The 27,899-nt window shown below is 35.1% G+C and overlaps 1 protein-coding gene across 6 annotated transcripts in view; it reads left to right on the top strand.

Moving 5' to 3' along the window:
- PMS1 (PMS1 homolog 1, mismatch repair system component) overlaps window positions 1-26,498 on the top strand; it is an 83,832-nt gene extending 57,334 nt beyond the window's left edge. For 3 of the 6 annotated variants that reach the window (XM_032860239.1, XM_032860241.1, XM_032860240.1), the window contains 7 exons: window positions 4,235-4,357; window positions 4,916-5,059; window positions 5,228-6,117; window positions 15,206-15,685; window positions 18,996-19,126; window positions 23,019-23,179; window positions 26,260-26,498. In XM_032860239.1, coding sequence (XP_032716130.1) covers window positions 4,235-4,357; window positions 4,916-5,059; window positions 5,228-6,117; window positions 15,206-15,685; window positions 18,996-19,126; window positions 23,019-23,179; window positions 26,260-26,424 — 2,094 coding nt within the window. In that variant the 3' untranslated portion in view covers window positions 26,425-26,498. Of the gene's footprint in view, window positions 1-4,234; window positions 4,358-4,568; window positions 4,730-4,915; window positions 5,060-5,227; window positions 6,118-15,205; window positions 15,686-18,995; window positions 19,127-23,018; window positions 23,180-26,259 lie in introns of those variants that run through there. The other 3 variants (XR_004382978.1, XM_032860242.1, XM_032860243.1) reach the window with 3 other exon arrangements.
- Window positions 26,499-27,899: the final 1,401 nt, after the last annotated feature.

The following is a 27,899-nucleotide window of genomic DNA, read 5'->3' as shown; positions in this document are numbered from 1 at the left end:
TGCATTTGTCATTGAGAACCTTGGATAAAGAGAATCTTCTGTATCTCTTCCCATAATGTTGAGGGTCACTTTCTTTTCTAGAGCCACTTAATGTTGGAGAATCTCTTATTTATGCATGGTGATCCCCGCTGAACCACTGCTGTGATGGCATTTATTAGGAGTTTCCCAATGTGGCATTGTTAGCTTAGGGGATAGATATCAGATTTTATTTTTTGTGTGTTTGTTTTTTGTTTTGTTTTGTTTTTTGATAACTATCTTCTCTTGATATTTTTATCTCTGCGTTTTTCCGTGCCAAGTTCTGGGTGAATTCCTCAATGCTGCCTGATTTTTATTCCCAAAACTGTATATTTCCAGGATTCAGAATTTATTTGTTTTCCTGTTCTCTTCTAAACTTGTTTATAACTACGATTATAGCTTGATTATTTTAATCACCTGATTTTTTAAATAATGGATGTAGCTTTTCTTTACTCTTTTGAAAGCATAGTACATGTACTAATTTCAAAGTTCTTTTCTATTGCTCTGTCATTTCTAATTTTCTGGGAGAATAGTCTCTCATTCTCTGCTATTTTATATGCTTTGAAATTTTAATTTACACAGTCATTGTGCATGCAGGTTTATTGTTTTGATGTTTTTGTTTTTATCCACTCCACCTTCTTCCTCCCCGTGGCTTGGCAGGTACCACCCCCGTCCTGGCCCCAGTTCAAAACCAGGTGCTAATCTTAGTAGTTCATGCCTTCTGTCCTGCCAAGATTTTATCGACCCCTTTTCCTAGCTGACTTCACTTAGCTTTATTTTTGGTTTTGGAGTTATCCGTGTTCTTTCTTGTGACCCTTGCAAGCAGCTCCATAAACAGTAGTCACAGTATTTTTTAAGCATTTTTGAGGGGGAGGAAGAGGGCAGTTTCAGTGGCTCATCTCAGGTGGAAAGACTGATTTTAATTACTTTCTTGCCTTGTATGTGTGTTCTGTTCCTGTTTCCACATCAGAATGTAATTTCCACCTGGCAGATGGTTTCTTCTTTTAATTGAGAAATAGTTGATATATAACATTATATTAGTTTCAGGCATGCAACAAAATGGCTTGTTATATGTATATATTGCAGAATAATCACCATAGTAAGTCTAGTTACATCTATAACCACACATGGTTACAAAAACCTTTTTTTCTGACACAGCTGGTTTGTGATCCAAGAGCACATAAGACTTTTGATTTCAGCCATCACTATCCCTTATGTTTTGCATCCTTAACATCTTATGTTGTCTTCCCTTTAAAGGGTTCAGTCTTGAGATTTTTGTAAAAATTGATTTTATCTATGACTCTTAGGTATTTGCAGGTGGGATCTGGGAGAAGGGAGTTTCTGCATGAATTTGTCCCACTGTCCTGAGCAGAATTACTTAAATTATTATTTTAGAAACATAACTCCCTGGTGTTCTTGAGGTTTACTGAAAGGGAAAACTACGATTAGGAAACCAGTCAGGGTTACTTCAGCAGAATCAGAGGAGAGGAGAGGAGATGGGTTTGACAGATTGGGTTGGTGGCAGGACTCACTATCATGCTGAAGAAACATGGAGGAGCCAGTAGTATAGCAGGTCAGCAGTGGCATGAAATATTTCATCAAGTTTTGAATGTCGTGTGATTGAGAAGATTTTTGTGACTGCTAGTTAAAAATAGTAAGCATTTGGGGGTGAAAGAAATAGAGGCTATACATCTATATCTTAGTATCACTGGTGTATGTGTATGGAAGTGAATGAAATTACTCAGAGAGTCCAGTCCAAGAAGAAAGGCTCTGATGATGGAACTCAGGGGAACCATCATCATTTATAGGTGGTAAGCAAAGGGAGAGAAGTCAGCAAACCAGACTACAGAGGAAGTGTCAGGGAGGAAGCAGAGAGACCAAAAGAGAGACTTCCCGAGTGACAGAGTTGTCATCAGCGCCAGGCTCTTCAGAGAATCTTCCCGTCTGTCACCTCAGATTCACTTCTCCCGACCTCCTACCTTGCAGCAAGTGTTCGATTTTCTGTTCATAGAGTTGCTGTATTCTTCATTCTCCAGTTGAGTTTGTAGGTGTTCAGAACGGTTTGATGTCTATCTAGCTGGCTTCCTGGGACCAAACGAAATTTAAGTCTCCTACTCCTCTGCCATCCTGGACCCTCTCAAGGGTCTGCAGAGAATCAAATAAGAGAAAGACTGAGTGTCCATTGGAGGTAGTAGAAACCAGATTGTAGGGGATTCTATGGGATTATTGGAGATGATGAAGGGAAGGAGAGGTCCATAGTTGCAGGGCAATCAGGGGAGAAGTATTTGTTTATATTTTTGCCTTTTCATTTTTGTTTTGCTTTGTAGGTTGAGGAATACTTAGGTCAGAATCTTGTATGGTCAAATTTTTTATTTGATTGCACTGATTTAGTCTCTCTCTGTCTTTTTGGCACTGTTTTGGGTCTCTAACAGACATTCTTTTTCCATAAGGTACCCTGATTTTCATTTTTAGAGCATTTTATGACTTTGCTCTTTGATTTTACTTTTCCATATAACTTAAATATACTTTGTTCTTAAGGTTGTCCTAAGTCATTTTTAAAACTCAGTATTTGGAAATGATAATTATTCAGTGGACAACTAAGACGGTATAAAAGGAAACTACTACCAATATTACCAGTTTTTCCTCATTTCATTTTTCATTCCTACCTATTTGGGGCAGTTTTAAGTCCACAAACCCAGTAAGTCTTTCAGAGACTAAACAGGTGCTTCCTGATACTCAGCAGGTGCTTTAAGAAAGATCTCAGGTTACCTGGTAAATTATGCAACCATTTATAAATGCTGTGGACTTATACAGTTAATTAAGTAGTATTTTGTAATAGATTATCCAGCTTTATTAATTTATTTTTTAAATTGGCACAGTTTGGCACTGTGACAATAATGCACTTAGTGTTCTAAAATTGGTAATGCATCTCCTTAAACACTTATTTCTAAGAGTAGGGATAGCCGTAGACATAGAGGGCAGCCTACCCAGTGTGTTGGTAAAGAGCCTCATGGTTTCTCCTTACCTAAAAATAGCATCTCCGCTGACACTCTCACTTTCCTAGACCTAAGCTGAAATCTTACTATTAGTGTTTCTTAACAGGTTAATATAAATACCTCTGTTTCTAGTTGTTTCAGATAAGAGAGTACAGGCTTATATTTTAAATAACTTGACCAAGATCACATAGTTAGTAATGGAGCTAGGATTTAAATCATGTCGGTCTGGCTCTGTCCCATATTCTTAACAAATCTCTGTATTATCTTTAGAAGTAATAAGTAGGAGCATTTTTTTCTTTGCTTCTGTCTCCTCAATCTCTTTCTTTTCTCTGGCATTTTTTTCTAGGATCCTTTATCATTTTCTCCCTCCTTTTTATACATTTGTAAAATAAAGAGCATAAAAATAATTGGGTTGATTGTAGAAAAGTTCTCTGAACAAAAATGAAAATAAAGTACTACAATTGGTATCAAAGAGTAAAAGGGATTTTTTTTTTTTCTGAAAGGATATATGAGTGCCCCTTTTTTTTTTTCCCAAGATTTTATTTATTTATTTGTCAGAGAGAAACACAGCAAGAAAGGGAACACAGGCTAGGGGAGTGGGAGAGGGAGAAAGAGGTGACTTCTCACTCAGCAGGGAGCCCATTGTGGGGCTCCATCCCAGGACTCTGGGATCATGACGTGAGCTGAAGGCAGATGATTAGCAACTGAGCCACCCAGGCACCCCTGAAAGGGATTTTTAAATGAGAAATGAAAACACAGGTTGACTCCACAAAATAGAAACAGCCACTTCTTTATAGGAAAAGATGGCTGAAAAGGACAAATATCTAAAAGAAAGTCACAGTATGAAGAATTTTTAGACAGTAAAGAAATTTTAAGAAGAAAGAAGATAGGGTTGAACAGACAGCAGTATTTATGTTGTATATCCTATGACAGTAAAACATATATATGCCCATTCATGAAGCTTTTATGAATGCCAATTTTTCCTTAAAAAGAGTTGTAGGAAGAGAGTTAGAGGCCAAGAACAGCAGTGTAATAAGCTTCCGTATTTTATTTAAGGTTAATGTTCAAGACATGGTTATCAGCAAGTATAAGACTCTTGAGACCGTAAAATGAAAATCCATTTTATTTTTTTATACCTTTTGTACTGTAAATAGTCAGACCCCTGGAAACACATTCATTGTTGACATTTATACTAATTCTGTAACTATTTATTATAATTGCAGATTTATCTAAGTGGGTTTCTTCCAAAGCATGATGCAGACCACTCTTTAACAAGTCTTTCAACCCCAGAAAGGAGTTTTATCTTTATAAACCAACGACCAATACATCAAAAAGACATATTAAAGGTAATCTATTTTAGAAAAAAAAAGTATTACTTGGATCAGAAATAAAAACTAGCTCTATCATTTGTCAACCTGTTGTAAGAACTGCTTCAAGGATTTGCTCTAAAATAAGGAGGAGATAAGCAGATACTCTAGTATTTATTAAGCATTATGCTAGGTGTCTTACATAGGACTTCGCAACAATTCTGTGATGAATTATTATCCTTATTTATAGTGAAGAAACTGAAGTATTAGTGACTAAGAAGTTAGTGACTAAGAAGCCCATGATAGCCAGGAAGCAGGAGTCTGGATTTGAACCCTGGACTTTGGAAACATCCATGACTCTCTGATCTTTTAACCGTGAAGCCAGATGCACTGGAGAGTTGTACTTCTTAGTGAATGTTGGTGCTTCATGTAAGTTCAAGGCCTCCAAATGAGTAGTACCATTTAGATACTGCTTTTCCTCATTAGCAGTTACAGCTCCTCAGTTTCTCAGGAGACTAATTTTTTGGTTTTATTTAAGGACGGCAGTACTATCTTTACATGTTATTTTTATCTTTTCTTTATTACATGTATTTCTAGTTAATCCGACATCATTACAATCTGAAGTGCCTAAAGGAACCAACTCGTTTGTATCCCATTTTCTTTCTGAAAATTGACGTTCCTACAGCTGATGTGGACGTAAATTTAACACCAGATAAAAGTCAAGTATTATTACAGAATAAGGTAAATTTGGGGATAGTTTTTTAATTTATGTTATTTATAAACTTACGCAGTCCTAACCATTTTCACATGGGAAAGTTGCTTATTTATACATATTTTTAAATATTTTAAATCTTGCCTATTTATTATTTTTTGTAATTTTCCCTAACATTTGTTAATTTATGTTTTTAGGAATCTGTTTTAACTGCTCTTGAAAATCTGATGACGACTTGTTATGGATCACTACCTAGTACAGATTCTTACGAAAATAATAAAACAGATGTTTCCTCAGCTGACATGGTTGTTAGTAATACAACAGAAACAGATGTGCTTTTTAATAAGATGGAATCATCTGGAAATAATTATCCAAATGTTGATACTTCAGCCATTCCTTTCCAAAATGATGTGCATAATGATAAATCTGGGAAAAGCACTAATTATTGTTTAAATCATCAGATACATGTTGATGACCATTATGATGATCATTTTAATAGTGAAAATTCTAACATTGGTAGAAACAGTAGAAATACATTTCAAGAGATCCCAGTGAATAATTTATCTTGTGAGGATGTCCGGAAGGAATGTAGTGAGACTTGTTTTGTAGGTTCCGTTAAGCATACCCAATCAGAAAATGGCAGTAAAAACAATAGCGCTGGGAGTGGGAAAAATGAGGAAGCAGCAGTTCCTGAGAAGTCTTTGGAAATCTGTGCAGATGACTGGAGCAAGGGAAATACACTTAAAAATTCAATGGGAGAAAACATTGAACCTGTGAAAATTTTAGTGCCTCGAGAAAGTTCAGCATGTGAACTCAATAATAAAGCTTATCCAAGCCCTGAACAAAAGAATCTCAGTGAAGATTCCTGTAACAAAAAATCAAATGTGGTAGATAACAAATCTGGACAGCTTACAGCATATGATTTAATTAGCAATCGGGTAATCAGAAAACCCATGTCAGCAAGCGCCCTTTTTATTCAAGATCGTCGTGCTCAGTTTCTCACAGAAAATTCTAAGACCAATTTGGAGGATACAGCAGTACAAATTGAAGAACTGTGGAAGACATTGAGTGAAGAGGAGAAACTGAAGTAAGTTTCCAGAGCTTGCTTGTGACTTGCTGCTGGGATATTTCCATTCTATATGACTCACTGGGTTTTTTAACTTCTTATTTACAGAAAACCAGAATGGAAAATGCCTTTTGGTTTGGCTAGAGTACCTTTTTGGCATCACTTTTTTAAATTTAGAGGTTTTCAGTGTTTTATTTTTTATTTTTTGGGTTTTTTTGGTTTTGGTACAGGCCTTCACTACTTATTATTAAAATTTAAAGTTAAAGGTTTTCCTTTCTTCTTAATTTAAAAATGTATTTTCTTTTTTTTAATTTTATGTTAAAGAATCTTTCTATGACAGGACTTTCTCTTTTTTAAGCTTATGCATTAGAAGAGTTATAACAGTGGTGGTTTTAAGAAATATCTTGACTATTCCCTTTTATAAATTGGTCTCCAAAATATGTAACACAAAATGAAAATTACAGTATTTTTACAGATTGAATTTAGTGGAACCAATACTGTCCCTATTCAGTATAAACTGAAGGCTTCCTTCTAAAATCTTTTATTTATTTGTTGGCAACTTATAAACTATGGTGAGGTGTTTTGGTAGGTCAATAGGTGGTTTGATGAAAAGAACTACTTATTACTTGCCATTTTTAGACTAGATGATCTAAATAAATATTATAAACTAATACGATGAGTGTTTATAGTTGACTTAGGGCACTTACTGTAAATACAGAGTAGTATGTCTTGAGTGATCTAGCCCACCAGAAAATGAAACAGTGGAATCATACTTCCAACCATATATTATGTATGGTATCTCAATAATATGGTAAATAGCTTGAAGAAAATTTAAATATAACTTATCATTCAGAGTTTTTATTTGATGACAAACATGGACACTTGACCAATTTTTTTTTTTTAACTTTTTCATTAGCTTTTCAGTCTTATGAAGACACCATCAATTTAAACTAATAATGACCACTATTTTGTATGTGGGAGTAAAATGCAACTTTCTTTTTTCTTTTTTAATTTAACTTCAATTAGCCAACATATAGTACATCAGTTTTTGATGTAATTTTCAATGTTTCATTAGTCGCATGTGCTCATCACATCATGTGTCCCTCTTAACACTGACAGGCAAAACCTCCATAAAATTAGCTTCTCTCTTTACTTCTTTCTTTCTTTCTTTTTGGTGGGGATGGTTGTGTTTTTTTCTATTTTCAGGCATGCACAGAAATAGACAAAAGAGTACAGTGAACCCATCACCCTGTTTCACGAACCACCATGTCATGGTCAGTCTCATATCATCCATACCTCCATGCATTTCACTTCCTCTTTTTGCTATTACTATTCTGAAGCATATCCTAGGATAGTATCATCTATTTCATAAACATTTTGCTGTGTATCTGTAAAGAGTAGAGACGTTCCTACTTTAAACATAGCCATAATATAATCATCATAATTTTTAAAACAAGAATTCCTAATATCATCAGATATTCAGTGTTTGAATTTCTAATTACTTAATACCAGTTTTTTTTTTTTTAATTTTTAAAATTTTTAATAAACATATAATGTATTATTAGCCCCAGGGGTTCAGGCCTGTGAATTGCCAGGTTTACACACTTCACAGCACTCAACATAGCGCATACCCTCCCCAATGTCTATAACCCCACCACCCTCTCCCTACCCACCTCCCCCTGGCATCCCTCAGTTTGTTTTGTGAGATTAAGATTCTCTTATTAATACCAGGTTTTTTAAAGTTTGTTTATTTGAATCAAGATGCAAATAAGGTTCACACCTTGTGATTGTCTTTAGTTTTATCTAAATGGCATAGGCATTTTAAGATCAGTGCATTTAACTTCTAGTACAGCAAGTCCACAGAAGCTGAATTGTGTTGACCAGGGAGGTGATGTATTATCTGAGGAGGAGGGGAAAAAAGCATAGATGTTTCCCTCTCATGGAAGATGGGGACAGTGTAACAGCTTAAAAGATGGCTGTTCCCTCACAGCCTCACAACAGCAGGTATTGTTCCAGCTGACTTTTGGGGAGTGTCAGCATTATTTCTTCTTGTAGGCCCCAAGGTATCAGGGTACAGGATTATGGGTAATAGTCCCTATCTAAAAATTTGTTTATCATCAGGCAGTATTCAAGAATCCAAAGTTTTCTCTATCTTACTTCCATTAGGTAAACAAAAGAGGCAGTGCTGGGCAAGAGCAGACTTCTGAAACCACACCGGGATTTTAACTCCAGTTTCTTTCTCTGCTGGCTTTTTGTAAAAATGTGTGGACAATATCTCCTAAATTGTTGTGAGGATTAAGTAAGATATTATGTGTTATGATGTAAGAAAAATGACTGGCACATTGTTCGTGATCTTACTTAGAATTTTTAACCTGTGAAAAGAAAATTTCTATGTTTTGATTGACATTTTTTACTTGCTTAGTGAAGATTAAATTTAATTTGGAGGCCATAAATAGAAGAAAATATAAGTATTTTGGAATCAGAGAGCTTACTATATGTCACAAAATGTGTTAGAATCTTTGAGAGTCGGGGGTTTGGGGACCATGGTGGCTGTGTCCAAAATTATGATCAGTGAGAAAGTATAGCAAAAATGATATCATACTCAACAATCACACTAACTACCACTTTTCTGTAATATTTATCTTGGAATTCTTTCCATGATCCTAAATTCTGTAGGAAATGCTAAGGGATATCAGAGTAGACTCCTCTTCTTTGGGTAATTGATCTTTCTCTCTATCCTCCCTTCACTTTTTCCTATCCTTCCTGGTTTTTTCTCTTCTTCCTTCCTTTCATCTTTTCTTTTCCCTTCTCCTTTTCTTCTTTTCTTTCTGTTTCTTTCCCTTCCTTCTTCATTGCCCTTCCCTTTCTCCTTTTCTTTCCTCTCCTCTTTTCTTTTTCTTTCTTTCTTTTTCCTTTCCTTTTTCTTTTCTTTTTTCTTCTCCTTCCTCCCTCTCTCCCTCCTTCGCGCCCTTCCCTTCCTTCCTTCTTCCCTTCCCTTCTTTCCTCCCTCCCTTTCTACCTGTCTTCAGTTAGGAAATATTTATTAAGGGCATTCTGTATAGAAGGCCCTATGTAATCTAGCTAATCACTTCAGATATAGCGATAAAATATACTTTCTCTACTTATAAATGATGCAGTATAATGAGGAAAACACAAAGTAATCATAGAATACAATGAGTCAGTTTTAAAATAAATATAAAGAATTATGAAAATACTTGGCAGTGGGCTTATTCTCATCTATGAGACAGGAAATGATTCCCTAAGTAAAAATAATCAGAAAGGTATGGGAAATTTTCTAAATAAAACAGCTAAATGGAAAATAGTGTTTGAGGAAATTAAAGTGCTCTCTGTAACAGGAACAGAATATGAGAGAGTCTAATAAATTGAAGGAAAGCAGGCCAGATTATGTAAGATTCTGTAAACCATAACAAAGAATTTGAATAAGCCCTAGGATCAGGGTTTTTGTGCTGAGAGCTTAGGACAGACTTCAGTGTGGGAAGTACTTCATTTTTCAGTTCTTCTTTTCCAGATATTTTTCCTTTGCTTTTCTCCTTTCCTCTGGTGGTTTAGAAGCCAGATTTAGGCCTCTACTCTTGCCCACTGGGGTTTCAGTCAATTGATGTTAACTTGAACTTTACATTTGCGTACGATGAACATACTTCTACTTAAAATAATATTGTAATTGGGGTATTGAAAATGGCAAATAAACTTTATAATTACATGTAATCTTTTGTCACAAAAGCATTCGATTTGATTACTGGTCAAATCAAAATTAATATTTTCCATTCAGGTTACTGAATCCCTTAATGACATTAAGTCAAATGTAGCAGCTGTTTTTACTTAACATTTGCTTAATCTTCCTTCGGACATAGCTTTTTATATTTCCCAAGGAAGTAATTAAATTGACTTCTTGAGTAAATCACAAGATTCGTACCATATGTGAAAATTTGCACATTATAATTAATTACAAATGGTGACCTTCATCTTGAACTCATTTTTAACCGTAAGGGAAAAATCTTGAATTGGAATGTCCAAGAGCTAAAAATACTTACTTAAAGTACCTATTAAAAGGAAACTGTTGAAAATTATCTGTTTTATGTAGCTAATCCAGAATGTCAGATTCTAAATAGAAATGAGAGAAAATCATATACAAAATTATGAATATAGCCTGGTAAATAACCAGAGAAGCATTTTTCTTCTAGTTTACAGTGACACAAGGTCTTTTTTAGATTCTTATCCAGCTAACATTTCTGTATTTAACAAACATATACTGAGTACAAACTACACAACATAATGTGGTCTCTTGTCTTTTAGTCTCAACTTTAACATTTAATACAGTTCACCCCAAGAATGCCATTTTTATATCCTAACACATATCTATATAAATTTCTCCTTAAAAATGTTTCATGTATATTACCTACAATAGATTTAGCCAGTTTCTTGAGTTACTTAAGATTAGAAGGAGCGTTAATTCTTCAGTCTCAAACTTAAAACTACATTTGAAAAATTTTTTTAGTAAAGTTGCTTAAATAATTAGCAGCCTTTAGTCAATCTTGTGCCTCATTCATTATAAGATGTGTTCCTTGATATACAATGGTAACAAATGTTTATAATTATTTACTGTGGTGCCAAGCATTATTCTAAGTACTTGAAACATTTTAACTCATTTTATTGCTCATATCAAAACTACGAAGTTAATGTGGATTATCTATATTAAATGATTATCCTGAGACACAGAAAAGTTAAATAATTTTTGTAGATTTACAGAGCTACTAAGTGGCAGCACCAGACCAGTCAGTCAGTCTCCAGGGTCTGTGCTCTTACCACTATAATTTACTGAACACCTAAGAGTAGTTTTCAGTTTTGGGAGTGCTTCGGAATCATCCATGGAGCCTTTTATTTATTTATTTATTTTTATAAACATATAATATATTTTTATCCCCAGGGGTACAGGTCTGTGAATCGCCAGGTTTACACATTTCACAGCACTCACCATAGCACATACCCTCCCCAATGTCCATAACCCCACCCCCCTTCTCTCAACCCCCCTCCTGCACAGCAACCCTCAGTTTGTTTTGTGAGATTAAGAGTCATTTATGGTTTGTCTCCCTCCCAATCCCAACTTGTTTCATTTATTCTTCTCCTACACCCTTAACCCCCCGTGTTGCATATACACAATGGAATACTATGCAGCCATCAAAAGAAATGAAATCTTGCCATTTGCGACGACATGGATGGAACTAGAGGGTATCATGCTTAGCGAAATAAGTCAATCAGAGAAAGACAACTATCATATGATCTCCCTCATATGAGGAAGTGGACATGGAGCCTTTTAAAAAGAGTATTGTTCAACCTCAATCTTGGCCTGGAGAATTTGAAAATTTGAGGATGGGATTCAGGCATCTCAATTTTTTAGAAACCGTTTCTATAACCTCTATGCTAGACTGTCTTTGATTGGCTGTAGGAGTTTCATTAACCCAAAAGAAAAGATGTCTTGATTTTACCCAGGATAATTTTGAATTGTCTATTATCTTGTACCTTTGAAACTGAATTAAATTAAATAGTTTGGATGTATTGAGTTTTTTTTTAATATATTTTTTCACTGATGACTCTAAAATGAGAAATAAATAGCAACTGAAAAAGTTAATATTTATCTATGAATCCATTACAAATTTAATCATAAAATCTTTATTTTGCATGTTATCATTAGAGTGACTTTATTTTTTTAAGATTTTATTTATTTATCTGACAGAAGAGAGACAGCAAGAGAGGAAACACAAGCAGAGGGAGTGGGAGAGGGAGATGCAGACTTCCCACTAAGCAGGGAGCCCGATGCAAGGCTCTCAATCCCAGGACCCTGGGATCATGACCTGAGCCAAAGGCAGCCGCTTAACAACTGATCCACCCAGGCACCCCTAGAGTAACTTTAATTTTACCAGTTTCTAATTAGTAAATGGAGTATTGTGTACAAGTTTTCTTTTGTAGTGCTCAGGAAATTATTTATTCCATGTTGATGTTACAGTAAATGTGTAAGGAACTCTTCAGATGTAGAATTAACTGTTTTATTTAATTATTTATAAGTTTTTTCTTTATCTTTCTTTTTCTTTTTTTAGTGTTTATGTCTTCAGTGCTTCCATAAATGGTTTTTAAAATTGGGTAAAGTGTAGCATTGTGAAATACACAGATCTTAACTTTATATATAGTTCAACGCATTTTTATATGTGTACACCCATGTAACCACTGCCTCAAACAAAATACAGAATACTTTACGGGATGCCTGGGTCGCTCAGTGGGTTGGGCCTCTGCCTTCAGCTCAGGTCATGATCTCAGGGTCCTGGGATTTGAGCCTCAGGCTCTCTGCTCAGCGGGGAGCCTGCTTCTCCCTCTCTCTCTGCCTGCTGCTCTACCTACTTGTGATCTCTCTCTGTCAAATAAATATATAAAATCTTAAAAAAAAATATAGAATACTTTAACCACCCCAGAAGGTTCACTTATGCCACTTATCAGTTAGCTTCTATACACAGCCACTGTTTGACTTCCATCACTACTTCCCCTGTCCTTTGTGCAGTTGATGTCATATGTTTTATATCTACATACAATATAAAACTTTATTTATTTTTGTTTCGAGTTTTTATTTAAATTCCAGTTAGTTTACCTGTAGTGTAATATTAGTTTTAGGAGTAGAATTTTGTGATTCATCATTTACATACAACACCCACTGCTTATCACAGTCCTCCTTAAAACCCATCACCCACTTAGCCCATCCCCCCACCCACCTTCCCTCCAGCAACCCTTAGTTTGTTCTATGTAGTTAGAAGGCTCTTTGATTTACCTCCTTCTCTCTTTTTTTTTCTCCTATGTTCATTTGTTTTGTTTCTTAAATTCCACATGAGTGAAATCATATGGTTAAAATGCTATTTTAAAAAATTTTAAAATTATCTTTCAAAGAAATGAGAATTTTTTAAAAAATCCTTTTTTGCTATTTATCTACATAGTTACCATTTTAGTGCTTATCATTTTTTCCTGTAGATCACAGTTTCTATTGTGTCAACTCTTAATAGTGCAGTTATGCTGGCAAGGGATTCTAAGCTTTCTTTTATCCAAAAATGTCTATATCATTTTCATTTTTGAAGGACATTTTTGCTTTGTATCATTGGATTCTGTTGGCACTTAAAAAATGTAATTTACTGCCATCTGGCTCTACATTGCTTCTAATAAGTTATATCCATCATTTGTGGTATTCTTTTTTTGTAATGTCTTTTTTTTTTTCCTCTCACTGCTTTCAGGGAATTTGTCTTTGTTTCTCAGCAGTTTGATCTAATGTATCAAGCTGTGGATTTCTTTGTATTTATCCTGCTCGGGTTCACTGACCTTCTTGGATCTACAAAATGTTTCATTTATCCAAATTGCCTAATTGTCATCAATTATTTTTTTCAATTTTTTTTTCTCTTCAGTTCCACATTTTTTATCTGGAATTCCAATTACATTTTTATCTGGGATCCCAAATATGTTGGGTTGTTTGTTGTACCGTAGGCCACGGAGATTTTTTTTAATCTTCATTTTTCTCTCCTGTTTAGATTGGATAAGTTCTATTGCTCTGCCTTCAAGTTCGCCGACCCTTTCTTTTGCCATCTCTCATCTGCTGTTAAGCATTTTCAGGCTTTCTTTTTGACATTTTTAATCTCAGATATTGTATTTCTTAGTTGTAGCATTTCCCTTTGGTTCTTTATTATAATGTCACTTCTCTGTTTACATTCCTTTTGGTTCTCTCATTAGGATAATCTTTTCCTTTAAGTCCTTAAATATTTATAAAAACCCATTTCAAAAATAACTTTTTTTTTCCCCTTTGGCAATTTCCAACATCTGAGACATGTTGAGGTTGGTTTTTACTAACCAGTTTTTCTCTTGATCATTTTGCCTTTTTATTGCTTGAATGATAACTTTTAATTGTTTAGTGGACATTGTGGGTGATACATTGAAGAAACTCTAGATTCTGTTGTATTCTTCTGAAAAGTGTTGGTGTTTGTTCTGCAACGATTTAAGTTACTGACAGATCACACTGAGCTTGGAAGGCTGTTTTATACTTCCTTAGAGAGAGACTTTAAATATTGCCCCCAGCCCTGGGGTAGCTTTCTTAGTTCTAGGACATAGTTTTTCCCTTACCCTAGGATGTAGCCCTCATCCAGTTTTAATTTGAAGTGCAAATCGTTTATTAAGCCATCTAATTATATAAAATTCAAACTCTAAATTCCATTTACTCTGCCATAGGTAGTCACTAAAATCTGTGTCTAGCTCATTGAACATTCTAGCAGTTGTTTTCCTCCAGGCTTCCACTTATGGAATTTTCTGGGATTTTTCTCCTTTAATTTCCAGTTGTTTTGGAAGCAAGGAACTCTGTTCTAGTTATTCAACCTAGTAAGAGTGCAACTTATATAATGTAATATTATGTGATATAAAAATAAATAATAAAAATTATTAAAAAAAAAAAAACTTTTTCATGGGGCACCTGGGTGGCTCAATCATTAAGCGTTTGCCTTTGGCTAAGGTATTGATCCCAGGGTCCTGGGATGGAGCCCCACATCTGGCTCCCTGCTCAGTGAGAAGCCTGCTTAGCCCTCTCCCCACTGTGTTCCTTCCTTGTGTTCCCTCTCACTGTTTTCCTCCCTGTTAAATAAATAAAATATTGGAAAAAAAAGTTTTTTGTGGTTTTTTTTTTTTGTTTTTTTTGTTTTTTTTTTTTTTTTCAAAAAGAATGCAGCTTATTGCTTGCTTGCTTGCTTGCTTGCTTGCTTTCTTTCTTTCTTTCTTTCGCCACTCCCCTTTAATGCTAGGAACTGCCCTTTAGGTAAAAGCTATATAAATATGGATCTCTTTTTTGAATGTTGAATCATTCCAATATCTGCCTATTTTTGGTTGCTTTTCCATGTCCATTTTAAATAGTTGATCTCTGTATTTTGTTCAGAATTATAGTTACGTAGGGAAGGTTAGTCCAATATAAGCTCCTTCATCATTATCAGACTTGGAACACCAGCTCTTTGTTTTTTATAAAATTTACTTCAGATGGCCCATGCGTTTCTGATTATTAGTTCTATTTTATCTTTATTCCCAGATACGAAGAGAAAGCTACTAAAGATTTGGAACGATACAATAAGCAAATCAAGAGAGCCATTGAACAGGAATCACAAACATCATTTAAGGATGGCAGAAAAAAGATGAAGCCCACCAGTGCATGGAATTTGGCACAGAAGCACAAACTGAAAACTTCATTATCTAATCAGCCAAAACTTGATGAGCTCTTTCAGTCCCAAATTGAAAAAAAGAACCAAAACATTAAAATAGTTCAGATCCCCTTTTCTATGGAAAACTTAAAAAAAAATTTTGAGAAACATAAATTTGACTTAGAAGAGAAGGAGGAACTTTGCTTGCTCCACAATCTCAAGTTTCCTGATGCGTGGCTAATTACATCCAAAACAGAGGTAATGCTATTAAATCCTTACAGAGTGGAAGAAGCCCTGCTATTTAAAAGACTTATTGAAAATCATAAACTTCCTGCAGAGCCACTGGAAAAGCCAATTATATTAACAGAGAGGTATGCTGAAATAATAGATTTCTTTTTTTACTTCTCAAAAGATTTATCAATCCATACTAGATTGGAAATTCAAAGCAAAAGTTGGAACTGTTTTCTGGTAGAGAAAATTTTAAGGAAATCTTTTTTAAAGTTGATTTTCTAATCTTCAATGGAATTGTTTTTGAATAAATAATTTTAGAATATTCTAGCTAGTTTACTTCTGCAGTTAGTAAATATCAGCCTCAATTCTCCTGTTCATAAGTGACTTGCTAGGACAATTTTGAAGTTAGGTTGCCATGACTCTGTCATTGTACACTTTACATTTCAAATGTGTACCACAATAGAATTATACAATGAATGCCTTTATCAACAATTACCAAGATTTTGCCACATTTGTTTATTTGTCCTTTCAAATATATATATGTATATTATGCACGCACACACACAGAGATATTTTCTTTTTCTTTCCTAAATTTTTTAGCCAATTTCCACCCAAATATCTTTCGGTTTCTCTCTTTTAAAAATGACTTACCTAACCACAATGACTTTTTCGTATCTTACACAATATTAATTCCTTGAAAGTATACCTCATTGTCTCAACATGTCTTTTTTATGGTTTTTAAATTATTAAATTTAATTTGTATCTAAACAAGATCCAGCTGTTACATTTTGTCTCTTAAATCTCTTCTAATATCACACCATTAACTTGTTGTTGATACTAAGTCACTTGTTTTTTAGAATATCCTATTGTCTCTGTTTGTCCCTTTGCTTCCTCGTGGTTCCTTGTTTTTCCCTCTCCCATGTTTAACCAGAAGTTAGCGCTGGAGGATTGAATAGATTTCGATTCTACTTTCTGGGGTGACTATTTAATAGGTTGTGCTATGTGCTTCTTGCTTCATCACAGCAGAAGGAACTTATCACTGGTTTCAGACACTGACAGCTGCTCTCATACCTTAAAATTCCCTGTCAACCTTTCCAGCTAATGATTTCATCCATTGATGATTGTTGGCCTGAACTGATTTTATTATAGATTGCCAAATGGGGTATTTCCCTTTAATATCCTACATGAGCAAATTATTTTCTGTAAAAATGAATAGCTAACAGCTAACCTGTTAACATTTCCCTTTTTTTATGTTTATTATTTCTTTCTTTGGTCTGACAGAGGAAAGAATCATATATATGAAAAGAGATAAAAGCCTGAAATTAGGGGCGCCTGGGTGGCTCAGTGGGTTAAAGCCTCTGCCTTCAGCTCAGGTCATGATCCCAGAGTTCTGGGATCAAGCCCCGCATCGGGCTCTCTGCTCAGCCGGGAGCCTGCTTCCTTCTCTCTCTCTCTGTGCCTGCCTCTCTGCCTATGACCTCTGTCTGTCAAATAAATAAATAAATAAAATCTTTTTTTAAAAAAACCCTGAAATTAGAAAGATATTGAGGGTTTGTTCTTTGGGAAATGTCACTAGATAACTCTGTTTCAGAACTCCCAAGAATATATAAAAAAATCTTTTATAAAGTATATTAAAACTCTTTTGTTAAAAAGCCCTGCTACCAAATTATGATTAGGATTGCTTTGAACCTGTAGATCATATTGGGGGGAATTGCCATCTTAACAATACTGCATCTTCCAATCCCTGCACAGTGGTCTCCATTGATTTAAGTCTTCTTTAATTTCTCTCAGCAATATTTTGTAGTTTTCAGTATAGAGGTATTTTTTTGAAAAAATTTTTCCCAAATATTTTGTTTTTTTATGCTCATATAAGTGGGGTTATTTTTTAAATTTCATCATTTATTTATCTGCTCTTGATATATATAAAAATACAATATAATTTTGTATTTTGAAAAAAAAAATCCCTGTTACCAGAAGGAAAAAATAGGACCAAGACACAGGAAAACATGTATCAGAGCTGTCTTTTTTTTTTTTTTTTAAGATTTCATTTATTTATTTGACAGAGAGATCACAAGTAGGCAGAGAGGCAGGCAGAGAGAGGGGGAAGCAGGCTCTCTGCCAAGCGGGCTCTCTGCCGAAGGCAGAGGCTTAACCCACTGAGCCACCCAGGCGCCCCCAGAGCTGTCATTTTAATTAAGACAGCAGTAATCACATTCACCTAAATCCAGCATCTTTTATAGTATTCTCTTTGAGATTAGCTTAGCAAACTGTCAAAGAATTTAGAAAAAGAATTAATACAGATTTGGCCTGTATTAAACAGTTCAAAAATCTGATAGTACTTTTTGTTCTTCCCTTAAAAAGAACTAGGATATATCTGAAATTTTAAACATGATCACTTCTCTACATGGTTATTTGTGAACTTTCATTTATATTTTAAAAATCATTCTGTGCTTCTACAAATTAAACATTTTTAAAGATTTTTTTCCTTTATGATATTCTGTTATTCAAAAACAAATACATTAAAAACTTATTTGCGGGGTGCCTCAGTGGCTGAGTGAGTTAAACCTCTGCCTTCGGCCCAGGTCATGGTCTCGGGGTCCTGGGATCGAGCCCCGCATCGGGCTCTCTGCTTGGTGGGGAGCCTGCTTCCCCTCTCTCTCTGCCTGCCTCTCTGCCTACTTCTGATCTCTCTCTCTCTGTCTGTCAAATAAGTAAAACCTTTGAAAAAAAATAAAAAAATAAAAAACTATTATTTGGGACCCATACTAGCCTGATAATAAAGCTTTCTTAATTGAACATGGACAGCAACAAAACTGAATTCAAAATTGTTTTCACCCTTCTTTTGAGATGTGACATGCCCACCACAATTAATATAAGTTTTTCAAAACTGAGTGAAAGACAGGAATTATGGGTTGGGTTCAGTGTCCTTACTATGGTTCTAATGCAGATTGTGTCATTTATCTCTCAATGGCTGTAACTTAGATCTCTGTAACTTAGATCTCTGTAAAATACGAAGTAGGAGCTCAGTAATAATGGCCAATGTTTGCTGAGGATTTACCATATGATAGGAACTTTACTAAACCCTTTGATCTTAACAACAACCTTATGATAGAATAATAATAATATAACAATGGCATTATTTATAAAATTTTCACTTGTATTTTATAGAGAGAGCACAGTTTTTGCTCTCACATTTAGTTCATAATGTTCTAAAAGATAGAAACTGTCTTTTGTGTCCATTCTTCCTCCTTTCTGTATGCTGTATATAGTAGGTCTTCTAAGAGATATTAACAGAGATGTAAAAAAGTAAAGTTTCTCACAGGGCTACTTACATCTTTGTATTTTGTTATGAATCATTTTTAAAGGGCCCTTGCATTAACTTTTTTCCATAAATCCTCTTATTTCATTTTACATATTTAATAAGTTAAAGGACCATAATTTCTTTTTCAGTCTTTTTAATGGATCTCATTATTTAGAGATTTTATGTAAAATGACCACAGATGATCAGAGATACAGTGGATCAGCTTACCTGTCCGATCCTCGTCTTACAGCAAATGGTTTCAAGATAAAATGGATACCAGGTATGATGATGTGGTTTACTATTTCCTGACTTAGTAAAAGAAGTCTTGTTCCAGAAGTTTCATTTGGGTTTCATAATATACATACCGGTATATTTTTGTCTCACCAAAAGTACAGTGTCAGCTATATAAAAATAATCATATTTCAAAAAGGTAATCCCTGAAACTAGGAAGTTTGGCATCCCTTTCAGTCTGTTACCTTGCATTTGTGTTTTCATAACTAATCGAGAAGTTTCATTGTAATTTTTGACATCTTTGGCACAATATGCCTAGTATATTTAAAGTATTTAATACTCCTTTGGATGATGAAAGAACTAAATGTGTAGTATATTGGAAAGGTCTAACAAAAATGGCCATCTCTTCCTGTTTTGCCAATTAGATTTGTAACATCAGCAGTCTTACTATTTGGAGAATGATTTGATTGCATTGCTTTGCTAAAAAGACTGTGATAACACTATCTTCTCTGTATGGCAAGTCACTGGGTGGAGAGAAAAGTAAATCGTTCTGGGAAGCAGACTTCTGTTTTCCTGGTTAGGAACTTCTCTATTCTCTATTCTCTTCTCTATTCTTTCATAACTTTCATACTTAACTTTCATACTTAACTCTTTTCTGCCCTGCCTAGGCTGGTCTTGTCCTATTATTTTCCCTTTGTTTGGTCTCAAGGGTATCATGAAGAGTGATGCCACTGTTCCCCCTCCTGCCTGCCACTAAACTTGTCATAACCAATATACAGAAAAAGTTCAACCAAAACAGAGTTGAAGGTTTTTATAGGGATGTTTTATTTAGACGTAAAAAGAAAATGAGTAAAAACAATTGTATGAAGCTATGAAATTAAGTATATACAGAAAATGGTTTGGTGCTCCAAACTTCAATTTTACCTACTTCTGCAGTTTTAGGAGCACCTGCCCCGGACTTCTTACCTTCTGTCTCAGTCTTGGATATTTAGATTTGGAGTGGACTCAATGTTTTCTCATCATAACAACTAATAATTATCAAATAATTATAATGTACAGGGCACTATTCTAAATAGTAAATGTATTAATATTTATTAATAGCCCTATGAAGTAGGTTCTGTTGCTGTCTCCATTTTACAGATGGAAAAATCAAGACACAATGAAGTTTGCTTAAGCATACCAGTTAGTAGTAGAACCAGGATTTCAACCCAAGCACATTTACAGTCTAGCTTTTAATTAATTTGTTATATTGTTTCCTACAAAAATTGAGATATTTACTTCATAAAGTAGTTGTGAGCACTAGAGAGGTACTTAGGGAAATCAGTTAGCATAGTACTTGCCAGTGGTAGGTGTTTGGATATTCTCTTTTCTTCCCATCTTCCAGTACCCCTTTCTGTAATTCTTTTAGTCCTCCCAGAAATCTTTCTTCCTCGAGACCCCTAGCACTTATTTGAAGTGTGAAACAAGGGGTGTGTATAGCTTTGTGTGTAATAAGATTTTTTTTTCTTAATCTGTTTTCTAACGAACTATGTGGTATTGCTGGCAGGTGCCACTCTTTTTTTTTTTTTTTTTCATAAAAAATAGTATCACAGCAATTTTTTTAAAAAAGTTAGAATAACTACTTCCCTGTCTTTTCTAAGAACATGTTTATGCTTTCAGCTCTTAGCTTGTGGGTAGTGTTTTTTGTTTTTGTTTTTAAAGATTTTACTTATTTATTTGACAAGGAGAGAGCACACAAGCAGGGGGAGCCATAGAGGGAGACAGAGAAATAGGCTCTCTGATGAGCAGGGAGCCTGATACTGGGCTCTATCCCAGGACCCTGGGATCATGACCTTTGCTGAAGGCAGATGCCCAACAGACTGAGCCACCCAGGTACCCTGTGGGTAGTGTTCTTTAAGTCCTGTTGAATACTAGGTACTTTACAAGGCACCAGAGATATAAAAATGAGTAAGAGTCACCTGCAAACTGACTTGATTTGGTTGGAATTAATTTTCTTAGATTGTCATCAGCATTATTTATCTTAGCAGTAACAGATCAAATTTAAAACTCTGTTTTCCTCTTTTTTAAGACTTTCTTTTCCTTCATTAATTTTTATGTCATGTTTTCTAAAAACCATTTCTCCTCTTCGTGAGTTTGTTTTCTTGGACGAACTTTGGATGAGCAGTTTGCCAGTTGTCACTAAACATCTTTGAATGATAAGGACGTTTAAAAGAGAGGAGGAATACATCTAACTCTGAGGGAAAAGATTCTGAATGTGATCCTAAGAATTTTTCTCATTCACAGGATTAGTTTTTTGTTCTGCATCAATAAGAATTCTGTATTTTAAGAGTGAAAACTTGTCAAACCACTTACTCATTTGAAATATTTTCCCTGAAAATTGGGACACATTTCACAGAATCTTATGGAAAATTCTTGAAAGTTTATTGTTACGTGGTTCCAAATGTCTGTAAGTTTCCCATATCAGAATTTTGCAAACATGGTGATTAAAATATTGCTCAATTTCCTCATCTACTGCCAAATACTGTACCCATATCCACAAGTAATTCTGTGAAAAGTGTATGATTTTCCAGGGCAAATCTAGCCACTATTAGACTCTTCAGTCTAATTGTTCTATAAAAGGTAAAGAACCAGCAATAGTGAAAAGTCTGTGGGCTAATATTTTTGTAATTTCCTTCTCTATATATGCAAAAAGATGTGAACTATAATACTCTGCTTCTTCCTCTTTGCCTGTATATATCCTGTTTCAAGTCCCATTTAAGTTCCCCTGGTTGCTCAAACTCTTATTTTGTCTTCCTTGACCAAACTTTGTGTTTTGCTCCTCAGTGCTTGATTATAGATCTTCTGTTACTCTCCAGTTGTTTCCAGGGGTGCCTGCTCTGTTTAGTGCACCACCATTGCATCTTCTCCAGATCAAGAAAGTGATCTCTAACTGGAAACAGATTAGGGATAGGATCACTGATGTCTCAGGACCTGAAACTCTTCAAGCTGTATCACTCCTCTTTTTTCATTCATCTGTTGATAGCTGCCACTTACCCAATGTTGAACTGTCTCGTTTTCTTAGTTCTATATAACATGGGCGGGCTTAAATATTAAGAACACTGTTACACAGATAGAGCCAAAGAAGTTCAATATCTGCTGTTTTGCAACATCTTAAAATGCATTCTAAAGCCAAAGTTGATCCTTTGGAATATATGCTCTTATGGATATTTTACCTCATGATATATCTAATCATGTAGCTTTTTTTAGTTTTATTTTAGTCACTAAATTATTTAAAGTAGTTTAATAAATAATGTCAGTTTTAAATATTGTTTTACTAAGATATTTTGAGTAAACATTACTGATTAAATAGTATTTCATTTTCAAACTAGTAATATATTGTTACTATTTGCAGTATATGTGTGTCAAATCAGTACTATGCATACCATAAACTTAGTGTTTATCAATTATATCTCAATAAAACTATAAAAAATAACTTACTATATAAGTATTTTTATAAATTGTAAGTTAAAATAATCATAGAAATAATTCAGGCCTTTAAGTTAGTATTAAACTAGTAGAATAGACTTTAATAGAATAGCAGCAGTTGTTAAAACACTTAAACCAGTTTTATTTTAATAAATATCATGGGACTTCATTTTCTCTCCAAAGTAAGAAATGTTCTAAACAAATGTAGGGAACAGAAGTGCAATAACTAAGATTAAATTAAATGATATAAAGCACATGTGGTGTCTCTGACGCTTATGACTTAATCTGAAGTCCTATGGGAAATTATTATTTGTTCTCCAACTAAGGAACAGAACTTTGTCCTGACTACATTAAATTCTAAGGAAGGTTCACTAAATGTTTTTAACAGTGATTTTGTTTTTAATAGACATTTTCTGGAATATAATTTAAACAAAACTAACCATATCTACATGTGGTTTTATTTATTTTTCTTTTAGGCATTTCCATTGCTGAAGACTACTTGGAAATAGAAGAAATGGCTAATTGTCTCCCATTCTATGGAGTGATGGACTTAAAAGAAATTCTTAATGCTATATTAAACAAAAATGCAAAGGAAGTTTATGAATGTAGACCTCGCAAAGTGATAAGCTACTTAGAGGTATTTATTATTAGATTATGTAGGTTGGTTGGATTTTATCATACTTAACGGTTTCTTAATAAAACAGTAAGTTTTCAAAATAGTAAAGTTTCTGTAAGGTCTATTAGTTTTTCTAAGAAGAAATACTACTAAAAAAAGAAATCCTTGACCTCTGCAAGAGCAAAAAGAGATAAAGTGAAAGATGTATTATTGAATAAAAGGAAATTTTAGTTACCTAGGAATATCTACCACAAATAAGAAACATAACAGTGGGTTAAAAAATAAGTTCTGATATAATATGGGATGGAGGAATATTATAAAGTTTTAAATGTCATATAGGATAGTTGTTGGAAAGTAATAGTGAATGTCTCAATGTTTGAATTTTCTCCCTCAAGTTTGGTATTATTTCAAAAACAAACCTGAACATAAATAAGATTTGTTTTCTCCATTTAAAAAAAAAAAATGGGCCATTTTTGTTTAGAATATAATCATAATGTCCCCACTGTATTCTGAGGGCCAGACTTCAGGAAAGTCCACTTTTTACTCTTTCTGAAGATTGTATTCAGTAGCATTCTATAGGCCCTTCAAGAGCCTTGACTTGTGGACTTTCCTAGCCTATTGCGTGAGCAATTTAACACTGATAGTTTCTAATGACTTCAAAGGAATCTTCTTGTGAAAGAGGTAGAATAAATGTAAATGAAGGTTGAAGGAGGGTAGTATTTTGTATATTGAAAAACCATGTGAGAAGAAATATGATTTCAGAAACAACAAAAAAAAGTGGTTGACATTAGGTATAAATATTTTTACTAATATTATACCTCATTACATTAAGTCAGTTGTGAATTGATTGTTTTGGAAGAGAGTCTAGGGAAAAAAGAGAACTTCTATAAGATCTACAGGAATACTTACATTTAAAGTCAAGCTGAATAAGATGAATCAGAAATAAAGACAGGAGAGTGAAAGAAAAAACAGTAGAGGAGTAGATATAAAGGTCAAGGGAGGAAAGAAATTTGAAAATGAGAAAGTAGTAGCAGATTCTTTATAGGGTAATAGTTGCTTGAAGACCATTTGGTATGGTTGCTGGATGGCAATGATAATAGGAAAGTAGTCCAGATGCAAGACTCGCCAATGGCAAAAGAGTAGGACAGTAGTGAAAAAGTGTAGGCAGCAAGTCATATGGTGGTAAAAAGAAGAAAAGAGAGATTAGCTTGTCTTTGTTATTGGTGGAAAAGACTGACATAAAAGATTGGCAAGCAGATGTTCCAAAAGAGGCAGGAAGGAAGACAAGGGTAATGATATAAGTTTTAGAAAGGAGAAACTTCTCTCAGTCAAGAGCAAAAGGGAAGGAAAGTAGAAGTAAAACTATTTTCAGGTAAACTTGAGAGAAGTCATGTATGATACATGTGATGAAGGTGTAGGAGAAGTTACCTCCTGAGAGTGAAGAGGCTAGGAAGGCATTGGGGATTTGAGTATAGTAGAAAAGATCCAAAAATAAGAGCTGTAGGTACTATAAGAGAAGATTGATTAGAGAAGACTAAGATGTCCAAATGGCCTTGAGCACTGACAAGAGCTAACATTGATATTGGATCCAGCCAAGATAGTTTGGTGATTTTCTAATAGTACATGGTACAGTTTATCCAGGTATAGGGATTACAAGGTGAATATGGTAGAACAAGGGGGTGAGTGAGCACATTTGAACCCATAATGTACACAAGAAACTGTGTTAGGTCCTAGAAGATTTTAAAGATGAATTAGGTTCTGTAAAATTTTGTAGGCGAGGTAAACACAACACCAGGCGAGGTAGGCGCAAGGCAAGATTTATTAAAGGCATCTCCAGCGAAGTTTCAGGGCTCAGGAGAAGGGGAGCCAAGAAAGTCGCACCAGGAGGAGGTGGGCACCCTCGGGCGAAGTTCCGCGACTCTGGAAAGCGGAGTCGGGGAAGTCGCACTGGGAGGGAGTTGGCGGGGGTCTTTTATGGGGCCAAGGCAGGGCATGGGTTCACATCCATATATGGTAGGGTATTTGGTGATAGGAGGGTATGGGGTGGGGGCTCTTGATACTCCTGTTTCCTGCATAGGTATCGGGTTACCTATGGAGACGAGACCTGGGCATACATCCTTTTGGCGGGAGAGTCAAGAGTTAAGGAAGGAGCTGAGACTGGAAGATGGCGGCCCCGGCGGTCATTTCTAGTGTTCCTCCTGCACTCCCCGAACCGCCAACCCAACAGGTTCTAGTAGTAGGAATCAAAAAGGAATACAGAAAGCTAGAAATAGTATCTTTAATGGCTTACTATCTGTGCCTTACGTAGGAAAGATGACAAGAAGGGTGCTGGTGCGGCGGAGCAATAAAGAGGGACTGAGGAGATTAAAGGTCAAAGTGAAGGAAAAAATAGGCTTAGTTGGAAAGGAGTAGGATAATGGAAGAGGGTATGTGGTTAGAGAATTATATTAGGCTCAAGCTCTTTGAAGTACAATTTATTTTTAAATAAATTTTAAAAGAAACCAGCTTTGCTAATACCATTTACCCCTAAATGCTCAGTTTTCGTATCTCAGAAAACAACATCACCGTACCAGAAATGTGGACATTACCCTTGATTCCGTATCCTTCATAGCCAGTTCATCAACAGGTTTTGACTTTACCTCCCGTTTATGTGAGGACTCTTTTTAATTTATTTATTTGTATTTTTTTAGAGAGGGGTGTGGGGAGGGGCAGAGGAAGGAGAGAGAAAATCCCAAGTAAGTTCCATGCCCAGTGTAGAACCCAATCCCAGTCTCTATCCCACAACTCTGAGATCATGACCTGCGTTGAAATCAAAAGTTGGACGCCCAACTGGCTGAGCCCCCCAGGCGCCCCCAAAATTTTGTCTTTTTATCTGTTTTGTGTCTCTGCACTAGAATAAAATTTAACATGAGCAAGGATATTTGTCTTATTCTCCACTGTTTGTAAAACATACAATAGTGATGAACATGTAATATGTGTTTAATATGTGTGTGAATGAATAATAAGAATATAATCTGTTTTCGGTCTTCTTTCTTGTCAGGAATAACGTGTTTTCTGCTTCAGGGTGTATCATGGTATAACATGTGACTTTCTCTTCATAGGGAGAAGCAGTGCGTCTATCTAGACAGTTGCCCATGTATTTATCCAAAGAGGACGTCCAAGACATTATCTACAGAATGAAGGACCAATTTGGAAATGAAATTAAAGGGTGTGTTCATGGTCGCCCATTTTTTCATCATTTAACCCATATTCCAGAAGATACCTGATTAAATATGTTTAAGAAAATTTGTTACTATTAAAATTGTTTTGGTAATAAAATAATAGGAGTCAGTCTTTAAACCATTTTTGTACTATCATGTGTTAGTTATAAGTGACGCTTCACTGACTTTTATATTTTAAAAGATTTTGAAAACTTTAACGTCAACTATTCGATTTTTTCTCAAGAACCAGCCTTCATAATTATTATTGGTTGTAAACTCCAAACTGAAAATACCTAGTATTCTTGGGTGGTTGATTTACTAGGGGCTGTGTATTGAATTGTGTCTCCAAAATTCATATGTTGAAGTCCTAACCCCCATTGTGACAGAATTTGGAGATGGGGCCTTTTTAGAGGTAATTAGGTTTAGATGAAGTCATGAGGGGAAGGGCTCTCATGATGCGGTTAGTGCCCTTATAAGAAGAGAGAGACATCAAGAGCTTTTATTCATTCTCCCTTTTCTCTCACCAAATTCCATATGAGAATAGAGAGAGATGGTGACCCTTTGTAATACAGGAATAGAGCTCTCACCAGAAACCAAGCATGCTGGCATCTTGATCTTGGACTTCCAGTCTCCAGAACTGTGAGAAAATAAATGTTTGTTGTTTTTTTAAGCCAGCCAGTATATGGTATTACATTATGGCTGCCTGAATGGACTAATACACTTAGCAGTCCTATGCCAAGAGAAGTCAAAGACTGGGCTGGCATATCTGACAGAAGTTGTCCATGTTGTCTAAAATAGGATGGAGAGACAGAGTGGGAGAAAGTGAGAAAATAACACTTAGAGGAAGGAAGTTTAGCTTTCAAAATCCTGCCATATACTTCTATTTTGGGGTAACAGTTTAGAAATTGCTATCTCTTATATGGAAATTATTGGGTGTTGGGGTCACCATTTGGAAGAGAAAATAGGAAGATCCAGAAATTTAATAGAAAATTTAGGTAAGGGGCACCTGGGTGGCTCAGTAGGTTAGAGCCTCTGCCTTCGGCTCAGGTCATGATCTCAGGGTCCTGGGATCGAGCCCCGCATCGGGCTCTCTGCTCAGTGGGGAGCCTGCTTCCCCTCTTCTCTCTCTGCCTGCCTCTCTGCCTACTTGTGATCTCTGTCTGTCAAATAAATAAATTCTAAAAAAAAAAAAAAAAGAAAAAATTAAGGTAAGCTTATTAATTATGTCCTTTAAAAAAACTAGGTCCCACACATACTGCACTAAAACACTTGATTTCCAAAAAGTTGAAACATTTTTAATGGATATGGTTTTTTTATAAAGTAAGATCTGTTATACTGGGTACACTATCTCCATACTCAGTATCATCTCCCGTAATTCTCAAGAAGTTTTCAATTCTTAAGGACCTTGTGTAAGAGGTACAAATTGTGATACATGGAATTTTACCTGTAGGAGGCCTTTTTTTCCCTGCCAACATGATCCTCTTACCCATAATACCCCAATACTGTATTTTTTCCATTATCCCCTTTGGAAGTTTGGGACC

Source organism: Lontra canadensis, unplaced genomic scaffold (genome assembly GCF_010015895.1).
Source record: "Lontra canadensis isolate GAN:19392208 unplaced genomic scaffold, GSC_riverotter_1.0 scaffold18, whole genome shotgun sequence".
In the NCBI taxonomy this organism is placed as follows: domain Eukaryota; kingdom Metazoa; phylum Chordata; class Mammalia; order Carnivora; family Mustelidae; genus Lontra; species Lontra canadensis.
The sequence above is the reverse complement of the archived record's forward strand: the minus strand, read 5'-3'. Positions and strand labels throughout refer to the sequence as shown.